The sequence below is a fragment of the Sarcophilus harrisii genome, chromosome 5 (assembly GCF_902635505.1).
Source record: "Sarcophilus harrisii chromosome 5, mSarHar1.11, whole genome shotgun sequence".
NCBI lineage: Eukaryota > Metazoa > Chordata > Mammalia > Dasyuromorphia > Dasyuridae > Sarcophilus > Sarcophilus harrisii.
Window position 1 is genome coordinate 48,028,117 of NC_045430.1, and position 19,519 is coordinate 48,047,635.

At 31.4% G+C, this 19,519-nt stretch overlaps 1 protein-coding gene across 14 annotated transcripts in view; it reads left to right on the forward strand.

Annotated features, from left to right (window-relative positions):
• PPFIA2 (PTPRF interacting protein alpha 2) overlaps positions 1-19,519 on the forward strand; it is a 678,249-nt gene that overhangs the window by 523,745 nt on the left and 134,985 nt on the right. For all 14 annotated transcript variants that reach the window (XM_031938557.1, XM_031938565.1, XM_031938559.1 and 11 more), the window contains one exon: positions 4,780-4,896. In XM_031938557.1, coding sequence (XP_031794417.1) covers positions 4,780-4,896 — 117 coding nt within the window. The remainder of the gene's footprint in view (positions 1-4,779; positions 4,897-19,519) is intronic.

Consider the following 19,519-nt stretch of genomic DNA (forward strand, 5'->3'; position numbering starts at 1 on the left):
GCTCTCTAAGTATTTTGTATAAATATTTGAGTAGTAAGTATTTTTTAAGTCTATTAAATATTTATATAAGTATTGTATATTAAGCATTTAAATATGTTGTTATGGAAGAAAAGTTAAATTTGGTTTTATATGATCTCCCAAGACAGAACTAAGTCCAGAGAATTCAACTGAAAGTATAGCAAGATACCTTTTGACTATACGTAAGAAGGAAATAGGTGGCACAGTGGAGAAAGCACTGGTTTTGGAATAACAAAGTCCTGAGTTCAAATTCAGCCTCAGATACTTACTAGTTATACAATCCTGAGCAAGTCATTTAATTCCTGTTTGCTTCAGTTTCCCCATATATAAAATGAGAAAAATAATAACATCTACTTTCCAGGGTTATTGTGAGGAATAAATGAGTTACAGATCGTAAAGTGCTTAGTATAGTGGTTGGCAATGTAAATATAAGCAATATAAAAGTATTAGCAATTATTATTGTTTCCTGTTTACCTCATTTTCATGCAAAATGAGCTGGAGGAAGAAATGGCAAACCACTCCAGCATCTCTACCAAGGAAACCCCATAAGGGATCACAACAAAGTTGAATACAATTGAACAAAATTATTATTAATAATAATTATTAGATCTGCAACAATGTCTGTTTTAAAGTAGTGAGTTACATATCACTGAAACCAGAGTTCATGATGTTATAGAACAATCTTGTGAAATTTAAATAAAACAGGAGCTGCTAATGAGGCACCTTATTAATCACATATTGACTTAATTTAAAATACAATATTTTCTATTTTTTTTGTATTTTATTTAATTTTTAAAAGTAAGTCCCAGTTAGGCAGCCAGGTAGCACAATGGATACAGTCAGGAAGATTGGAATTCAAGCCTAACCTTAGATGCTTATTAGCTGTGTGACTCTGAGCATGTAACAAGTTTGTTTTCCTTAGTTTCCTCATCTGTGAAATAGGGATAATAAAAACACTTCTATTGTTGTAGAAATAAGGTAAAACACAAATTATAAAGTAATTAGCATAGGAGCTGTAAGAAGTAGTAAGTAGTTAGCATTATATAAATGTTATTGTTATTATTGTTCAGTTGTTTCAGTCATGTCCAGCTCTTCATTATCCTATGTAGAGTTTTCTTGGAAAAGATATTGTAGGATTTTTTCTTCCTTAGCTCATTTTACAGATGAGGAAACTGAGGCAGACAGGATTAATAGACTTGCAGGGTCACATAACTAGTAAGTGTCTGAGACCTGATTTGAACTCAGGTCTTCCTGACTTCAGGTCCAATAATAATAATAATAGTAATAAAAAGAACAATAATAGCAGCATTTTGATCTGGTTTGGTTGCAATCAGAAATGATCTACATCTTTGATTCCTTTGATATAGAAGCCATGATATATATATAGATAGATAGTTAGATAGATAGATATAGATATAGATATAGATATAGATATAGATATAGATATAGATATATGTACTGAAAGGAATTTTTATATCAGGTACCTGTTGCTCCAGATAACCTCAAAAATCTTTTCCAAATCTGTAATTATATGGCTTGTATCTAGGACATTGAAAAGGTTATTAGCAGCCCTCATTTTTCAATTCAAGATGATAGATTGGGATATTTCATTTATTTTTTCAGGACGATGTGTTTCCTAAGGAAAAAATGTTAATTATCAAAGCAGTGTCCTACTAATCATCCTGTCATTACTAGATTAACTTTTTCATTGAGTAAACAAGTATAATGAAATCATTGCCTGACCAGGAAAACTCACATGCACAGCCCCAGAAAGTAATCATCTATCTTTTGCTTGAAGAACTCCAGGAGTAGGGAATTTTTGAAAGGCCCAATGGAGTACTGGATAATTTTAATTATTAGTGATCTTTTTCTTTCATAAAGCCCGAATTTCATCTTCTAAAGTCTCTTATTATCCTTATAGCTAAGCTAAATCAGTCAGATCCCTTTTCCTTGGGACAATCATTCAGACACTTAAAAATTCCAAGCTCCTCTCTACTGATAAATTATCTCTTTTACATTTAAACATTTCAATTTTCTTAATTCAATGCACATAAAATATGATTTCCAATCCCTTCATAATCTTATTTAACTTTTTCCATATATTCTCTTTTATCAGTATCCTTCCTAAAATGTTTAATTGAACAGATGGCTGTTAATGGTAACTATAGGAAAAAGCAACAAGTAAGAAATGAACAAAATGCTTTGTTTTCCTATTTTAAAATTGTTAGTTAGGTTGTTGTTAGTGTTATCCAAGATTAGTTCTGGATGACAATAGAAAGGTGATACCACGACATACAAGTGAATAGGATTTACGTGAGGGAGGGCTATGCAAGGTCACCTGCCTCACTTTCCCCTCCAGAGCCATTTGGGTCCAGTGACCAGATATAGATCAGGATAACTGGAGATGATCCTGGATGCAATAGAAGATCTTCATCTTTTTAAGCTAAAATCTTCAATAGGTCTCAGTTTGATTAAGGCTAGGTAGACCTTGAGGCAAACATTGGCCTTTTTCACCTGAACAAAAAAAAATCTAAATAAATCAATCAGTCTGGGAAGAATAGCCATCCAAATCTATATATTATATCTATGTATCTATTATATAGCAAATATATACACACATGTACACATACATATATGTGTGCTTATAATCTAATAGCAGGATCAAACATATACATAATAACTGTTATAAAAACTAATATACACACAGCTTTTGGCTCATATTGGTGCTCAATAAGTGCTTTATCATATATTCATTTATTAATAGGTGATAAGTGAATGAGAGATATAAACAAAATGCTACATGATGCCATGGGTGAAAAAGATTCATGACCAACTTGGAAGAACAAAACAGACTTCTCAGAAGATATGATGTTTGAGTTGAGTTTTAAAGAATAGGCTGGAATTGAAGAAGTTAGCAGGGGTAGTTAGGAAAACCAATGATGTGTGGCATTGAAAGGCATCTTAAAGATGGCTAAATAATCCCTGCTTTTAACAAATGAGAGAACTAAAATCAGAGAATTGAAATGTTTTGCTTGTAGCTGTAAAATTTGTTAGCCCAAGAGTTTGGTTTGGTCATGTGGCAAGGATTAATGATAAACTCATTTTCTCCAGTAATATGCACAATGTCAAAAGTGAAGAGGACCTTCAGGAATATTAACTTAATTCTAAGAGGATATATGTGAATCACACACAATGGGCAAATGTAGATGGACTATTATCAACATCATTGTAGGATACGTCCAAACTAATGAGTGCATAGATCCATTTGAGTGTCCCTTGTGCCATGTTTTTTAAAAAATTTTTTTACAGAAAGATTAATGGAAAAATCTTCCCCTCAAATACACATCTCTTCATTGCCCTTTTGAGTCACCCATAATTCTGATTTCTAAATCTTCTATTTATAAAAATATAAGGATTAATTTCATGATAACACATTGAATGATGGTAGCTCAAAGGTGCATATTTGTCACCTGGTAGGATTAGTAGATTAAAAAAACAAACAATAAAACTTAACATTTAATGTGTACAAAATTAGGTTGCTACATATTTCTCTATTCTTTTGATAATAACAAATGCTTTTTAAAATGGAATACCTAATGCTTAAAATGTTGCATTAATGATTGATTGTTAGTCTTAATATTTGTACTTATTTTAATAATTATATTACTTTGATTAAAGTTTACACTGAAGAGCAGAGTATGACTGCAAAAAACTTGACATCATTCATGTAGATAGTAAATGAGTTTGTGTACTTCATATGAATCTTGAAAGTATACACTTTATCCTTAGCATTAAAAAGGCTAAAATTATACCAATATGGAGATAAATAATTAATTGCTTTAACTTCATCAGAATCTAAATTTAGAATTGAACAGAACTTTAAAAATCATATAATTTAGTCTTGTTATATTATACATAAGAAAACTGATGGTCAGATGTTAGGGCATTTTCCCCAAAGTCATGTGGTTTTTAAGTAGAAGATCTAGGATTGCGACCCCAGTCTTCCAATTCTAAATCCAGTGATCTTGTACCATGGCCTTCCTGCTACCTCAGTGCCAAAAAAATGTAAATCCATGAAAGTGAACTGAAATGTTAAAAGAATCAATACTCTATGTTTTCTAAGTATTTCTCACTTAAGAAAGATTTGAAAGTAAGTCTAGAAGTGACATTCCTAATGTAATCCAAACAAAGGGTACTACATTAGCAGCAAAGGATAAAATTTTGACCCATGTGTTAATTATTTCTTCTTCAGAAATGGTTTTTATCAAATTTCTGTGCAGTTGATTACTTTAACCTTACAGGCCCTGATACAGTTGTAATAATACTCTTTTTAAATATTCACCATCCCGTCCTATTTTGTTCAGTGAAGAAAGGCAAAAAAAAAAAAAAAAAAAGGGAATAAAAGTAACTTCTTAGTAAAGAATTACTGAATATAGAATCTAGATCTGAAACTAATTATGGATATTGTCATATATAAGTATGTTAACGTTTTATTTAGAAAAAAAATTTCTTTGGACTTACTTTTAGAAACATTTTGAAGTTTTTTGTAGGAAATGCACATGTAAGCCCTAGAAATAAATTGAATTAATAGTATTGTCTGCTAGGAAACCTTTAAAGGTATAATAGGAATGAACTGAATATTAATTTTTGACTATACATTAGTATTTTCCAGATTTTATCAATTTTTTGAGCCAATCCTTTGGTTGTTTTAAACTTTATCTTCATCTCACTTCTTCAAAGATACCTGCTTCTCTTTTGCAGATTGTTGCCTTGCGGGAACAAAATGCTCATATTCAAAGGAAAATGGCATCTGGAGAAGGGTCCACAGAGTCAGAACATATGGAAGGAATGGAGCCTGGCCAGAAAATCCATGAAAAGGTTAGACATTTCTTATTTATTCTTCTATTGGAAAGGTTGCTTGCCATACCATTTGATATGAGCATTAGGGATGAAAAGTGCTTAGTTCATATTTCGTTGGTTCGTCTCAACAAAACCCCACGTGACTTTTTTTCCTCTTCATCTATAGTTAAATGTAAAAACATTATAAATGCATTTAATTTTATTTGTATATATTGAGAGAAAAAAATTAGTCATTTATTTTGTACTGAGAGGAGAGGAATTATGCTTTTATAAAACTAAGAAAAATAGTGGTTGAATTTGAAATTTGAAGGAAAAATAAACAAGAATTTTTTTCATTAAAAAATATTTATTGATTGCCTACCATGTTTTGAAGGCAGTCCATCATAATCCATAGAGTTGGGAAGATGTGTGTCCCATGCTGCTTAGATGACTCTAGGTCAGTTACTTTACTTCTTGGTATTATAAATACTTTTCTACATAAATTGCCAACAAGGTGGCAACCTGTATTGATAGAGCGAGTTTCCTTTTCTAAGAATGACTTTTGTTAATTGCCATTTTTATTTTACAATGAGTATCAATAATAATAATGAATCAATTTCAAATATCATTTTATGCATCTTCATGATATTCTTCAGAACATAATGAAGAGTACTGACTAGAACTCAGACCTATCTGAAACCAAATTAAAAAAAAAATAAAAGTAAAATAAGTATTTTATATAAGATTTTATGTTTTTCGTTGTTCCACATTTTTTTCATCTCATCTGAGATATAATCATTTTAATATCCCCATTTTACAGATTAGGAACTTGAAGCTTAGAAACTTTTGCTTCCTTGTGCTTACTAACTATAGTTAGTAAATACAAAGAAGTGGGATTTGAACCTATGTCTTTTTTGAATACCAATGTATTATATCTTATACTGTCCCATACTATCTCTCAATATGAAATATAGCAATTCATTCCAAATGAGGATTTATAAAAAATGTAATCATAGATAAAGGAAGAATCAAACAAAGTCAAGAGCATTTATTTATGTGATAATCAACATAGTGAGAAAGAGAAATGAAATAGTTCTGGGAGTAGACTGCAAACCACAGAAAGAGGAAGAAGATGATATTTTGGGAAGCATAACAAACTTGATTAAATTCTGTACCTAATTTTAGTTTCAGCACATTATTGATGACTTAAGGAAAGGTCATCAGAATCTATGGAGCACATGGCCACTTCCATATTAGAATATGTTTCTTGATAAAGTAAAGAACTTTGTATATTGTCTTATATAATCTAAATAGAGGAAAAGAAAAATTTAAATGTGTCAGAGAAAAGAGAGTATACTATAATTTCTTTTGTACACATTGTAATAGTTTACAGCTAAAATTGGCCAAAGAAGAATAAGAAGCACCCAGGAATAAAATTCTAAAGTTGCAAAGAAAAAAGGTTCAATGAGGATTAAAAGGGGAGCATTTTCAAAAGAGATTAATGTGAATAAACAATGGTTTATCTTAATTGTTTCTTTTGAGGAGGAGAGGTGCTCTGGGGGCTAAGGAAGAAATTATTTATTGATTTGTGACTATTGTCTCAAAAAGAAAGGTATCAGTTTAAAAATTTTTAAAAATTATTAATAGTGGAAAAATTGTTTTAGTTAAAGGTACCAATGGAAGTAATTTTTATTCAACCATGAATAGTTTTAGCCTTTCCTACTGTTTTGAAGAAATAATTGGAAGTAGCAATAGCTATAACAAATTCATTTTAGCAGAATGATTTTATGAGAATTTTTATTAGAATGCTAATCTTTTTTGTGAGTTGAAACAGCAGTTATTATTTTTACTTTTAGTAAATAAAATGCAATGTACTTTATTATAGGTACTTTGGGAGACAAAGGGGAAAAAATAGATGAGGCTTATTTGAATCTTTGAGGAATTGTGAGACTGTTGAGAATGTCATTGAGTTGTTTTTGGCCCAGGATTAAGCAGTTATTCATTTTACTTTTAGTAAATAAAATGTAATGTGCTTTGATACAGATAATTTGGGATACAAAAAGGTGGACAAAATGACTTTTGAGGTGAGACTATGTTGAAGATGTCACTGAGTTTCCATTGGTCGAGGATTTGGTAGCTTCCCATTTAAACTAAAAATGTTTGCTAACTCAGGTCTTTACTTTTGTTTCTCTTTCTGTGCTGTTGTGGACTGTTAGTGATATCAGCCTTTGGTAGAGTTGGAGTTCATATTCTAGAGCCAAGTTTTGGCCATCCGTCCCTAAATATGGACATATTTTATTTTTACTAGAAATACTTGGTTGGTCTCTGTAACTAAAGATATTAATACATATTTGTTGCAACTATCAAAATGAATTTAATGTAAACTAAATAATTTGATTACACAGTTTCACTGGAGATCATCAGAAATATTATTCTAGGAATTTAGGAAAACAATACTCATCTTTTTTCAGCTTTTATTTTTTCTTTTCTATAATACTCCCTGCAAACTTTTCTTTGATCCAACAACAGTCACTTTGTTTCAGGATTGTTTTTTAAAATCTAATTGGGAATTCAGTATCAAATATGAAGACAATGAGTAAAGTGGTTAAGAGGGAAGCAAGATGTTTTTGAGTCTGATCCTATCTCCCCTGCCCCACCCCTCCCCTTCCTCCCTGTAAATAAAGATTATAGTGGTGTAGGAGGATTTTAGCATTTCTTTGCAAATTGAAGAGTGACTCTTAGAAAAATTGTTGTGTTGGATACTATGGAATTGTCAAGAAAGTGAGTACGAATGCCCTAATCACAAGCATTAGCCTTTGGATAGGGCAGTGAAGTCACTTAAATTACACAGCAAGGTAGGGTTATTTGCCAGTAGGGGATATTTTGTGTCAATGGCTTGAGAGCTCTGGTTATAAAAATAATCTTATGAAAACACACTTTGAAATAGTGAGTAATTATTACTATAACAAAACAAAACAAAATGTGATTAATACCCAAGATGAACATAGAGGTAAATACCTCAAAACATAAGAAGGAAACTTTTCAAATATGTTAAATATATATTTAAATCTAGAATCAAGATGATTCCCACTTATTCTATAAAATGGATTATTAACCACAATCATAAACTTGGTAAGTTACTTTATTTCAATATAATTGGTTTTCTTTGAAATACAGTACATTTTACATTATACATTTCAGAAATATTGTTTTATTACATGTAAACATATTTTATTATATATTATTATTGTTTTGTGATCTATAAATACAAATATTTTATTTTTTATAACTATCATTCTGAGAAGGGGTTCACCAATCTTCCAGCTTCTCTTAGAAAGCTGTTATTGATAATGATTATTCATTTTTCCTTTGTAATAGCTTTTGACTGATATTTTTTGTATAGTTATCAGCAAAATTTCCCCTTTTATTCTCTCTGTTGTCCTATTCAGAGAAGTCACCTCATAATACAATATTTTTAAAGGGAAGGAGATAAGGAGAGAGAGGGGGAGGAGGGAGGAACAAAGAGAAGGGGAGGAGAGAGATCAAACAAATTAAATTATATGTCAAAAAAGTTAGACAAAATATACAATATTTTGTACTCATGTACTTCCTACTTCATAAAGGAGAATGTAAGTATCTTCTCCTATCTTTTTCTTTTTAGTTATTCTTGTTCTTTGTGATTTTGCCACATCTACTTTTGAATTTTTTCTGCTTCTTTTTTTGTATTGACTTTTTTCTCTGTTTATTCGACTGGTGTCAGTTTATATAGAACTTTCAGTACTTCTCTGTATTCATCATATTTGTTTTTTCTTACAGTACAGTAATATTCCATTAATTCATGTGCCCCAATTTGCTTCATTGTTAAATCTTTGTTTTCACTAAATGTAGTGCTATAAATATTTTGGTATATACAGGAATGTCTTATCAATAGACTACTTGGCCCTACAGAGGAATCCAAATCAAAGCATGACAATTCATTTTTCTATAGTATTTTAAGATATAATAATGATGATATTATAGTTATGATAGCTATTATTTATATAGTATTTTCTATGTGCCAGGTACCGTGCTTAGAATCTTACAATCATTATCTCAACAATGCTGAGAGGTAGGTGCTATTGTTATACTTTTTTTTTTACTCATGAGGAAACTGAGACAAGAAGCAATTAAATTACTTGCCCAGGATCACACAGCTAGTAAGTGCCTGAGGGTGGGTTTGATCGCAGATCCTTCTTACCTAAGTCCAATGTTTTATCTACTATGCCACCTAGCTACTTTATGTATGCCTAAAGAATTTTAGGTACTAAAAGTACCAAAAATACTATTTGCATGTATTTACTGTGAAATGGAGAGTGAAAATGCTTTCTACCCCCATTTTACAGATTGAGAAAACTAAGGTTCAGTGAGAAACCATAGTCACACAGTTAATTGATAAGACAACCAGATCTTAAAGCCACTTATCTTTTCTGGGCATATATTTTTCTTCCTGCTGTAGCCTGGTACTTGCATGCCACCCTTGCCTTTCTGCTTCCTGTGGGCTTCTGAAAGGTAGGGGCCAGAATCCCTACAGAAATCAGACTGCACCTCCAGCTTTGTCAGCCGAGATCTTTAATTCTGCTTTCAGTGGTCTTTCAGAGATCGTGTAGTGATTTTTGTAGCCATCTTCAAGACCACTTCTCTTAAGTTTTCAGTGTCCTGCTCACTTGTGGAGTTTGGAGAAAAATATACCAGACTTAGGTACAAGATAATACTTCAAATGTGTTTGTAAGGGTCTCTAGGTCTTAAACCAAGTTAGGATCTGAATAGGTGTTGATTTGACCCATCACATTTATCTCTAACCTTATATGGATTGAATTAAATAAATTAGGGCCTCTTAATTGAAGTCTTACATGGAGTCAGAAAACCAGCTTCTAAATAGTGGGATGGGGGAAACAAGCTTAGGGAACAAATGATATGGAAAAAAAAAAAAAGGCTTAGGGGTGTATTTAGTGGACTACAAGCTGAATTTGAGTCCGCAGAGCATGATGTGGGCATCCAAAGGTTATGTGTTCGTGGATCCCATCAAAAGTCCTGTCTTTCAGTTGACCCTCCTACTACAGTTTTCCACCTAATTTTCAAGAGTCTTTATGACTTACACAAACACTGAACCACTTCCCCCCAACATTGTGTTCCAATGATACTGGTCTGACTTTTTCTGTTCCTCACACAAAACCCTTCATCTCCCAAGTTTCAGCAGTTTCATTTGACTGTTCTCCATCCCTGGAATGTATTTGCTCCTCAACTCTACCAACTGGCTTCCTTCAAGTCTTAGCTAAAATCCTATTTTCTGCAAGAAGAATTTCCCAGATCCCCCCTTTTAGAATTCCTCTTACAATTATTTCTAATTTATTTTTTATGTGGCTTGTTAGTACATAGTTATTGTCCTGATTTCTCCTCTAGTAGACTGACTGTTCCTTGAGTGCAAGGGCTGACTTACTTTTCTTGGAGTCCTCTGCATCTAATACAGGGCCTGACACATAGTAAGTGCTTAATGTTTATTGCCTGAGAGCCTGAATATATGGAACGACAGTTTTCACAATGATAAACTAAAAAGTATACTAAGGAACACAACCCCAGGATGATGAAGGGCTGAATTCATGTTGGATGATAACAGATTGAAAAAGGTGGGAATGTTTAGCCTTGAAAAGACACGTCTCAGTGGAGATCTTGTAGCTATCCTGAAGTATTTCATGGGCTGCCATTGGAGAAAGGATTAGAAATATATTGTTTGGCTCCAGATGGCTGAACAAGAAATAATGGAGAGAAATCACAAAGAGGCAGATTTAGGTTTGAAGTTAGAAAGGACTTCATAAAAATTAGAACTGCCTAAAAGTGGAGTGTACTCTCTCAGGAAGTAATGAGTTCTCCCTAGATGGATATTTTCAGGTAGAGGATGGAAGATCACTTGTTAGTTATATTTTTGTAGGTCTTCCTTTTCAGTTATTTGTTGGACTCTGGGATTGCTGAGATCCCTTCCAGCACTAAATTCTGCATGTGATTGTGTAAAATTGTATTATGCATATTATTAGCTATAGAGGCTAATTTAATTTTTATCATGTTTGGTTCATTCTACTGAATTATATTTTATTTATTTTTTATTATTTGATCATACATAGCTCTTTTTTCCCAAGAAAATTTGACTTTTTTTTCTATTTAAGTAAAATATCTTACATCTCTCCTTTTTTAACTCAAGTATTCTCCAAAGAATAAAAGTAAATGGAAAATAATTTATTTGTCATATTCCTAGAGACATAAAAATACAGAAGAAAATTAATCTCTGCCCTCAAGGCTCTTATATTCTAATAGTGAAAACAACAATACAACTATAACTATATATATATATATATATATATATATAGGCATAAAACATATGCAAACTATATACAACATATAATACATATTCATATATAACATATATAAATAAATGTTATGGATAATATAATTATATAAAATATATAATAAGTAAATATAGATGACATAATTATATCATATTTAAGCAAATATTAAAGATAGCAGTTTTATATAAGTAAATGTAATATATAACAATTATATGCAATGGTAACTACTTTTTATATAATATATAACATGTAATTATGTATGATATATAACAATACAATATGTATAACAAAATAATAAAGCAATTCTAACTCACAAATTCTTCAGGGTAATAGTGTATCCATTCTATGTGACAGCTACAAACTCATCTGGAGCAGAGGAGGGCATTAAACGTGTTCAGAAAGTCCCATATTCTCACTCTGCTCCTTACTTGCTGTTAATTATTATATTATATATATATATATATATATATATAAAATATTATAATATTAATTGATATTAAATTGTTCTTTAAATGCAAGGAACATCATATATACATTTTCTCATTTGAGCATCACAAAAGCTATGGGAGTTGGGTGCTTACATCTCCTTATCTCTGTATTTACAAATGAGGAAATTGAGAATCAGAGAACTTCAGTAATTTTTTTTTTTGTGGTGATATAGCTAATAGGGGAGTCATTATGGTTTAGTTAAAAGACTACTAAAAAGTCCCAATGGCCTGCTCAAAACCGCTAGCTGTTCAGTCATTTTTCAGTTGAATCCAATTCTTCATGAATTTATCTGGACTTTTCTTGGCAAAGATACTACAATGATTTGCCTTTTTTTTTTTTTTTTTTTTTGCCTTGGGCTTATTTTACAAATGAGGAAACCAAGGCAAACAGGGTTAAATGGCTTGTTTAAGGTCATACAGATAGTAATTGTCTGAGGCCAGATTTGAACTGAGAAGTGTGAGTCTTCCTGACTCCAGACCTGGTACTCTATCCACTGCACCACTTAGCTGCCCTGAAAACACAGATATGAGTACAAATTTTTAAAAATCGTGCTACCTGTGTGCTAAACTTGGGTTGAAAGCCCTATAAACACCCTCGCATGTGAGAAAATCTGTTTCCTTCTCAGATTTTCATTAGGCATACTCAGATATGTGAATGGAATCATGAAGAATTGGACATTACTGAATGACCAAACAAAACTATGTATATGGACCATTTTTATTATAATTTCAAAAACATGACTTGGTAGTTGCTGATTTCATCTCAGTAACTTTTTTTTTTTTTTTTTTTTTTTTTTTTTTTTGGTAATAGTGTGGCAAATTCCTAATTTTCCCTTTTAAAATTGCCTGATAAAAAAATTTAAAATAATAAAACTGCTGATGTTCCTAAATTTATAATGTACAGATAAAATTACTAACCATGATTAATTCTTTTAAAATCTATTTCAGAGTTTCTCTGATAGCAGTTCTGCTCCAAAGTTTTGCTCCAAGTAGTTCAGGGTAACAAGTTGGAATTTACCTTGCTTTTTTTTTTTTTTTTAAATAGACTGATCTTGAAATTAGAAAGCATAAAAAATAAGTAAGGAATGAAAAAAAAAAAGCCAAAGCAAAGGAGGAAATAGGATATGGTCAGCTGGACTCTAAATTCTTTCAGTATATTAGATGAGGTAAATTATATCTGAGAATAAAGAAGAACTTGGTTGTGATAGATCAGGTGTTGTCAATAAGAATGAGATACCTTGGGGGTAAATTCTTGATGTATGGATATTGGCAAACCATCCCAAATTTCACGAAGAAAAAGAATATAGAGCCTAACTATAAGCCACTAAAGTTAATAACAATCCCTGTCAGAATTCAGAATAGTTTATTAGTTGGACAGGTTTTTAATCACCGCAAAAGGAGAATAAGAATCACTATGAGTTCACTTTGGTTGATTGAAAATTAGAATTAAAGACTAGGTCTCAGGTTCCCTGGCTATTTCATGAGATTAAATGAGTTAACAGTATTCTTTCCAAGTCCAAATCTATTATCTCATATATGAGAAAATTGTTGTTGTTTGTCCTTTATTTCCTTAAAAAGATCCTTGTCATCAGGAAGATGAACAGGGAGAGACATGCAAATATATTGGATTTGAATGAAGGAGGGCTATGGGAATTATGAGTTGGTATGGTAGCTAGAGAGTGGATCTGAGCATAAGGAAAACCTGAATTCAAGAGGATTTCTTCCTCCAGGTTTTCACTGATTCTGCCTTGCATGAAGCACTTACCAACACGGGAAACCTCACCCAACCCGGACACGGAAAGGATTGACAGATTGATAGCTCTTTCTCTATTCTGTAATAAGGGGAATCTTATGCATTATGCAAATGAACTTGAGTTCCAGCTTACATATGTACAAAACAACACAGAATAAATTCAAGGTAAATTTGGAAAGACCTCTGCTGCTGATAATTGAGGTAGGTTTCTTGTAGAAGGTAATACTTGTGTAGAATTTTGAAGTAAAAGCACACTTCTGAGAGAAGGTGAAATGGTAGTTCATTCGAAGTTAGGAACATTCAGGTCTTCCAACTTCTAATCACAGATCTCTATTTACTATAAACTATTTCTTTTGGCAAAAATTTAATATGACTAACTGTTGAAGACTGTAATCCCTTGCTTTAAAAAAAAAAAAAAAAAAAAAAAAAAAAAACAAAAAAACTATAACAACAAAAACAAACCTCCTCCCAAACAAAAAAAAAATAAAATTCACAAGATATATATTTCTATTTCAACTCAATAATGCCTGTTTGCTTTGGATAATGATAGGAGCATTACTCTTTCTTTTTAGAAGTTTTCATCTGTAAAAAATGGGGATAAAGATGCCTTTCTCACCTTCCTCAAAAGAATGATTTTATAATCATAGGATCATGGATCACAGATTGAAAACTAAAATGGACTTAAGAGATCTGCTAGCCCAACTCTCAATTTTCATTTGAGAAAATACCCTAAGTAATTGATTTGCCCCCAAATCACATAAATAGTAGAAGCTGCATTTCTACCCATCCAGAGTCCTTTGATTGTTTTTCAGTTATATCCTTTAGTTTTATATCCTTTTTTTAGATTATTCATTTAATTCAACCAACATTTGTCAGAACCCACTAGGCTAAGACATTGCAGTAGTCACTATTCTACTATTATAAAAAATATTTACTTCCAAATTTGTTATCTAAAAATTGGTTTACATTGATTGGAATCTGAGATCATTTATGAATTTCTGATTAAATATAAAACCTATTATTTTTAGTAATTTCTGATTTGTCTAAGAGTGTTGGGGACTTCATTATATACCAAACTAATAAACCTTTTAATATTAAAACTTTAAAATAAGTTGAAGAACTTTAAAAATATTTTTAAATCACACTATAGTCAGAAATGTGTCTATATGTGCCAGCACTTTGTCTATTTTTTCATGAGTAATGAATAATTAAATCCATAAATTGAACCTTAACAAATTTCATGACCAGCTAACTCTGGAAAAAAATCTGGAAAGTCATTTGGCTCTGATCCATACATAATTAGACTTCTTCTATATTCTATTTTCCTTAATCTAATTTTTTCTCATTTAATAAGGTATAGGTTCATTAAAATATAGCATTTTTCAAAGTTTGACTGGTTGACTTCTAGTTTTATTTTTCACTGACTTCTCTTTAGATAGAATCTGGCAGATAATGGTAAATAGATTACAGCTTTGCCTCTTCCAATGCTAATTATACATTTGGGGAGTGGAAAATTATTTCTTAGATGAGAATCCATTCTGGTAAAGATCCTTCAGGCTATTTGCAAATGGATCTTGTATTTTATGATATTTTGACAAATGAACATTGAATTAGATTTCCTTTGACAGGTCTAAATAGGTAAAAAAAAAAAAAAAAAAAAACTAGCAGTGTTAGTTAGCAAATATAATATCCTTTGTGGTTATACTCAAGTCAATGGGACTTGGTATTCACATTTGATCAAGAAAGCTCTCTAGCATTTTTATAGCATATCAACACTGAGACCTAAGAGATCTGCTTTCTTTAGATATTTACCTAGTCACTTATTAATCTGTTATTGAAATGTTGGCTCTTGGCCAAGCACATCAAAATTAAAGTGTTTTTTGCCTGAACTCAAATCTTGTGAGAGTGCACAGTTAATGAGGAAAGATTTTGGCATATACCATAGTATTTTCTAAATGACAAGTTGATCTGAAATAGTTATGTCCTATGTGTAACAACTGCCCATTTGCAGATTAAATTCAGATTCATTTGGCTCATTATCTGATTCAAAATCTAATTCAAATAAAAATAAATAAATAAATCCCTGATGAAATAACCAATTTCCTCCTTTTGTCTTTTAAATTCATTTAAGTAAAATTCTTATAACCTGAAAGTTCCAACTAATGGGTTCATTGTTTTGCCTCATTCCTTCCTCCAAGAGAAAAGTGATCTTGCCCTCCACAAATTACTCTTAGTTTCCTCTCCTTGGCCCTTCTGATTCTTTTATTCATAGCCTATCTTATTTTATACTTAGATTAATGGCTTATTTGTGTGCTTGATATGCAAGACCATCAATTCCACAAGAGTTTGCATGTGGTCTTTTCTGTTCAGTTATGCCATATTTACCAAATACCTGCTTTGTGCAATGCTCTATGCTGTGCTATAAAACCCTACCATCAAGGAGGTTCTGTTCTATTAGGAATAGGAGAAATTACATCATTCATACAGATAAGCACATTTTAAGTATATTCAAAATAGTTTTGGCAGGCATAGAATACTAATAAGATCAGAAGGTGGGCAGAGATCTGTGAAGATCTAATGTAGAAAATGAGACATGGACTGTGCTTTGAAGGAATTTTATGATTCACTTGTTGGAAATAAAGAGGGAGTAACCCCAGAGTGTATCAAATTTGTATATGGAAAATAATAATAATAATTGAAAAAGCACTTTATTTTCTATTATGAATTTAACAAGTATCAACCAAAACAAAATGTTTCCATATACAAAGGAGACAAAAAGAATTGCATATGAAAGCATGAATTTCCATTGAATATGATATATTAAAAGTATATGTTAAATTAAGGAAGTTTGTGACAAAATTGCCCTTTTGCTTCTAACTTTTCAAGAACTTCTTTTTGCTTCTTAGTTATTTCTCATTATTTTCTTATTTCTTATTTTATTTTAATAATAGCTTTTTATTTTCAAAATACAAGCAAAGATAGTTTCAACATTTATCCTTGCAAAACCTTGTGTTCTAAATTTGTCTCCTCTTTCCCTATCCCCTTCCCTAGACAGCAAGTAATCCAATATAGGTTAAACATGTGCAAATCTTTTATATATATTTCCACATTTATCATGTTGCACAAGAAAAATCAGATCAAAAAGAAAAAGAAATGAGAAAGAAAAAAACAAACAAACAACAAAAAGAGTGAAATGCTATATTGTGATCCGCACTCAGTTCCCACAACACTCTCTCTGGGTTTCATTGGCTCTGTTTATCACAAAATCATTGGAACTGGACTCATTGTTGAAAAGAGCCATATCCATCAGAATTGATCATCTTATAATCTTGCTGTTGCCATGTATAATGATCTCCTGCTTGTGCTTATTTCACTTAGTATCAGTTCGTGTAAGTCTCTCCAGGCCTCTCTGAAATGATCATGTTGGTTATTTTTATAGAGCAATAATATTCTATAACATTCATATACCATAACTTATTCAGCAGTTCCCCAAATGATGGCTTATTTATTATTTTAAAAATATTTTATTGATGATCTTTTCCTTCCTTTTTTTTTCTTTGTTCTTACCAGCACCTCCTAATTGTTACATTTCCCAAATCAAACTTGCTAGAGTGATGATAGTGAATTGTTCCATAATTATTTCTGTAATATCTATTACCTACAAGCCTCCAGATTGATTTTTCTACTCTAGTAAGAAAGAAAACACTTAAAAAGAAATTTTATTCCTAATGACTTTTTAATTCACTTTATTTTGTCAAACTCCACAGCACCCACCAACTAATCTGAACTAATAGGAATCTACCAATTTTTGGTATTGAATTGAATTGACGTTATATGGAGGAAGCAATATATAGATTTTCAGGTTGAACAAGATACTAAAAGAAAGGAGAAATTAGTGTTAGTCCCACTCCCACCCCCCAAAAAGGATTATCTGCTAGGAAAAAAAAAAAAACAACAACAAACTTTAGTCTGCAGAGATAATAGTGATTGACCCGTAAAATCTAGAAACTAATACTTCCTAAATATTGAAGAGTAGCTCATATAAAGGAAGCATAGCTGAATATTTCCAATTAAATGGTACTTATGTAGCAGTTTCAATTTCCCAAGTACTTTACAATCTATATTCATTATTTAACATTTCAAAATAAATTTATAAAATTGTTAATAATTTTGTTTACTGTAACACTTTTCTCTGGCAGTGTGCAACCAATAAAATTTGGAAAATGAATAACATTAAAGCATTGAACACTACAGAGTAAAAAAATAATATAATTAATAGTAAAAAAAAGTCAGTAAAATGCCCTATTGTCTCTTGTAAGCTATAATGTTCTGCAAAAAGGAGCGATTTCATATTAAAGTGAGACTATCTTGCTAAAGAATCTGAAACAAAAAGGAATATTTGTATTATTTGATGTAAGGTACCAAAAGACCTCTCCCCAATAGACTTCCTTTATAATTACTTCCTGATGTGAAAAAGACTGTTTCAATTTGATTTCATTAGTGATTTGATTTCACACTTCCTAGGAATTTGGAAGGAATTTGAATATACATTTAATTGGAGAGACTAAAGGCCTGCTATCTAAGGACCAGCATCATTAAAATAAAGAATCATAACCATTTGACTATTTGCTCTCTTTCTGTTTGTCTAACTCTCTGTTACCATATTTATGTTTGTATTTATGTCTCTATCTATGTTTGCCTCCATTTATTTCTCTGTTTTGCCCCCTTATCCTATCATTAATTTTGTTCTGCTAAGTTTCATCATTGTATAACTTCTCCCATCCCTTACCTTTATTCATACTCACCTGCTGCTTCTAAACTATACTGGAGAAAATCACAAAGTCATGCCAACTTGATTCATTAAAATTTTTGCTATATAATCTCAGCTAGGCCCTCACTGAAGCAAAGTATATTTCTTACATCTCCATAATCAATTCATTGTCCCATTTGCTATAGCGATTTTTCAAAAGCTTGTCACCTATCCTTAACTCTCTCATGGCTCCCCATCACCCATATCAAAGTAGAATAAATTGTGATATGTAAATGTGAAAAAATATTACTATGCCTTCAGAAACTATAAGAGTGATGAATATTGAGAAACTTGAGAAGACTGGTATAAACTGATTCAAAGAGAAGTAAATAAAGTCAAGAAAACAATATACGAAGATTATGTTATGTGTAGGGAACAATGTGAATGGAAAAACTATAACACAACAAAAAGTAAATGTGGTAAAATTATGAAGAACAGACCTAGTCCCAAAGAAGAAATATAAAATGACACCTCCCAAATTCTTTTATTTTTACAGAGAATGTAGGAGTCATGCCATAAGTAGAGAACACCTAATATAGTATCATCGCCCCCCATTTTTATTTATGGTTTTGATAAATTTTTTCTTCATCTTTTTTCCCTTAAAAATATGTTGCATGGTATATCTTTCACTAAGATAGAGAAGAAAGAAGTTTAGGCTACCTAAAAGCAAAAGAATAAAAGTTAAATTAAAAAATATATATTTTTAAAATAAATGAATAGGTGGTGCAAAAAGCACAGCAAGGAGTTCTTGTTTATTTTAGAAGTCATTAACTAAATTTGGATCAAGATAGTTGGGGCAGGTCTCTGGATTTTTGTGCTGTTAATAATTCAATAGAGCTGACTACCATTGTTGAATATGACATGACAGATTGAGTAATAAGAAACATGGTCAGGCTTGTTGAGCAACCCCCCAAAAAACATTCTGCTCTGGGGTATCTTTAGCAGTCTGTATCATCATTGCAGCCTGATGGTTTGCTATGGGGTGGTGATGCATAAGGGTGACAGCTGGGATAACATCCTGTCCAAAAATTCATCCAACTTATCTTGAGTAAACTCAGAAACATTATCAGAAATAATAGCTGCAACACAACTTTATCATTCTAAGTACCAGGTACTAAGGTAAAATAACGTACTTCATAGAACTATTCTTTGAGAAGCAAGTAAGGCTAATTTTTTTTTTTTTTAATGGGGAATGGGGAACAAGATGATAACCATAATGCAAACTTCTTCCCCC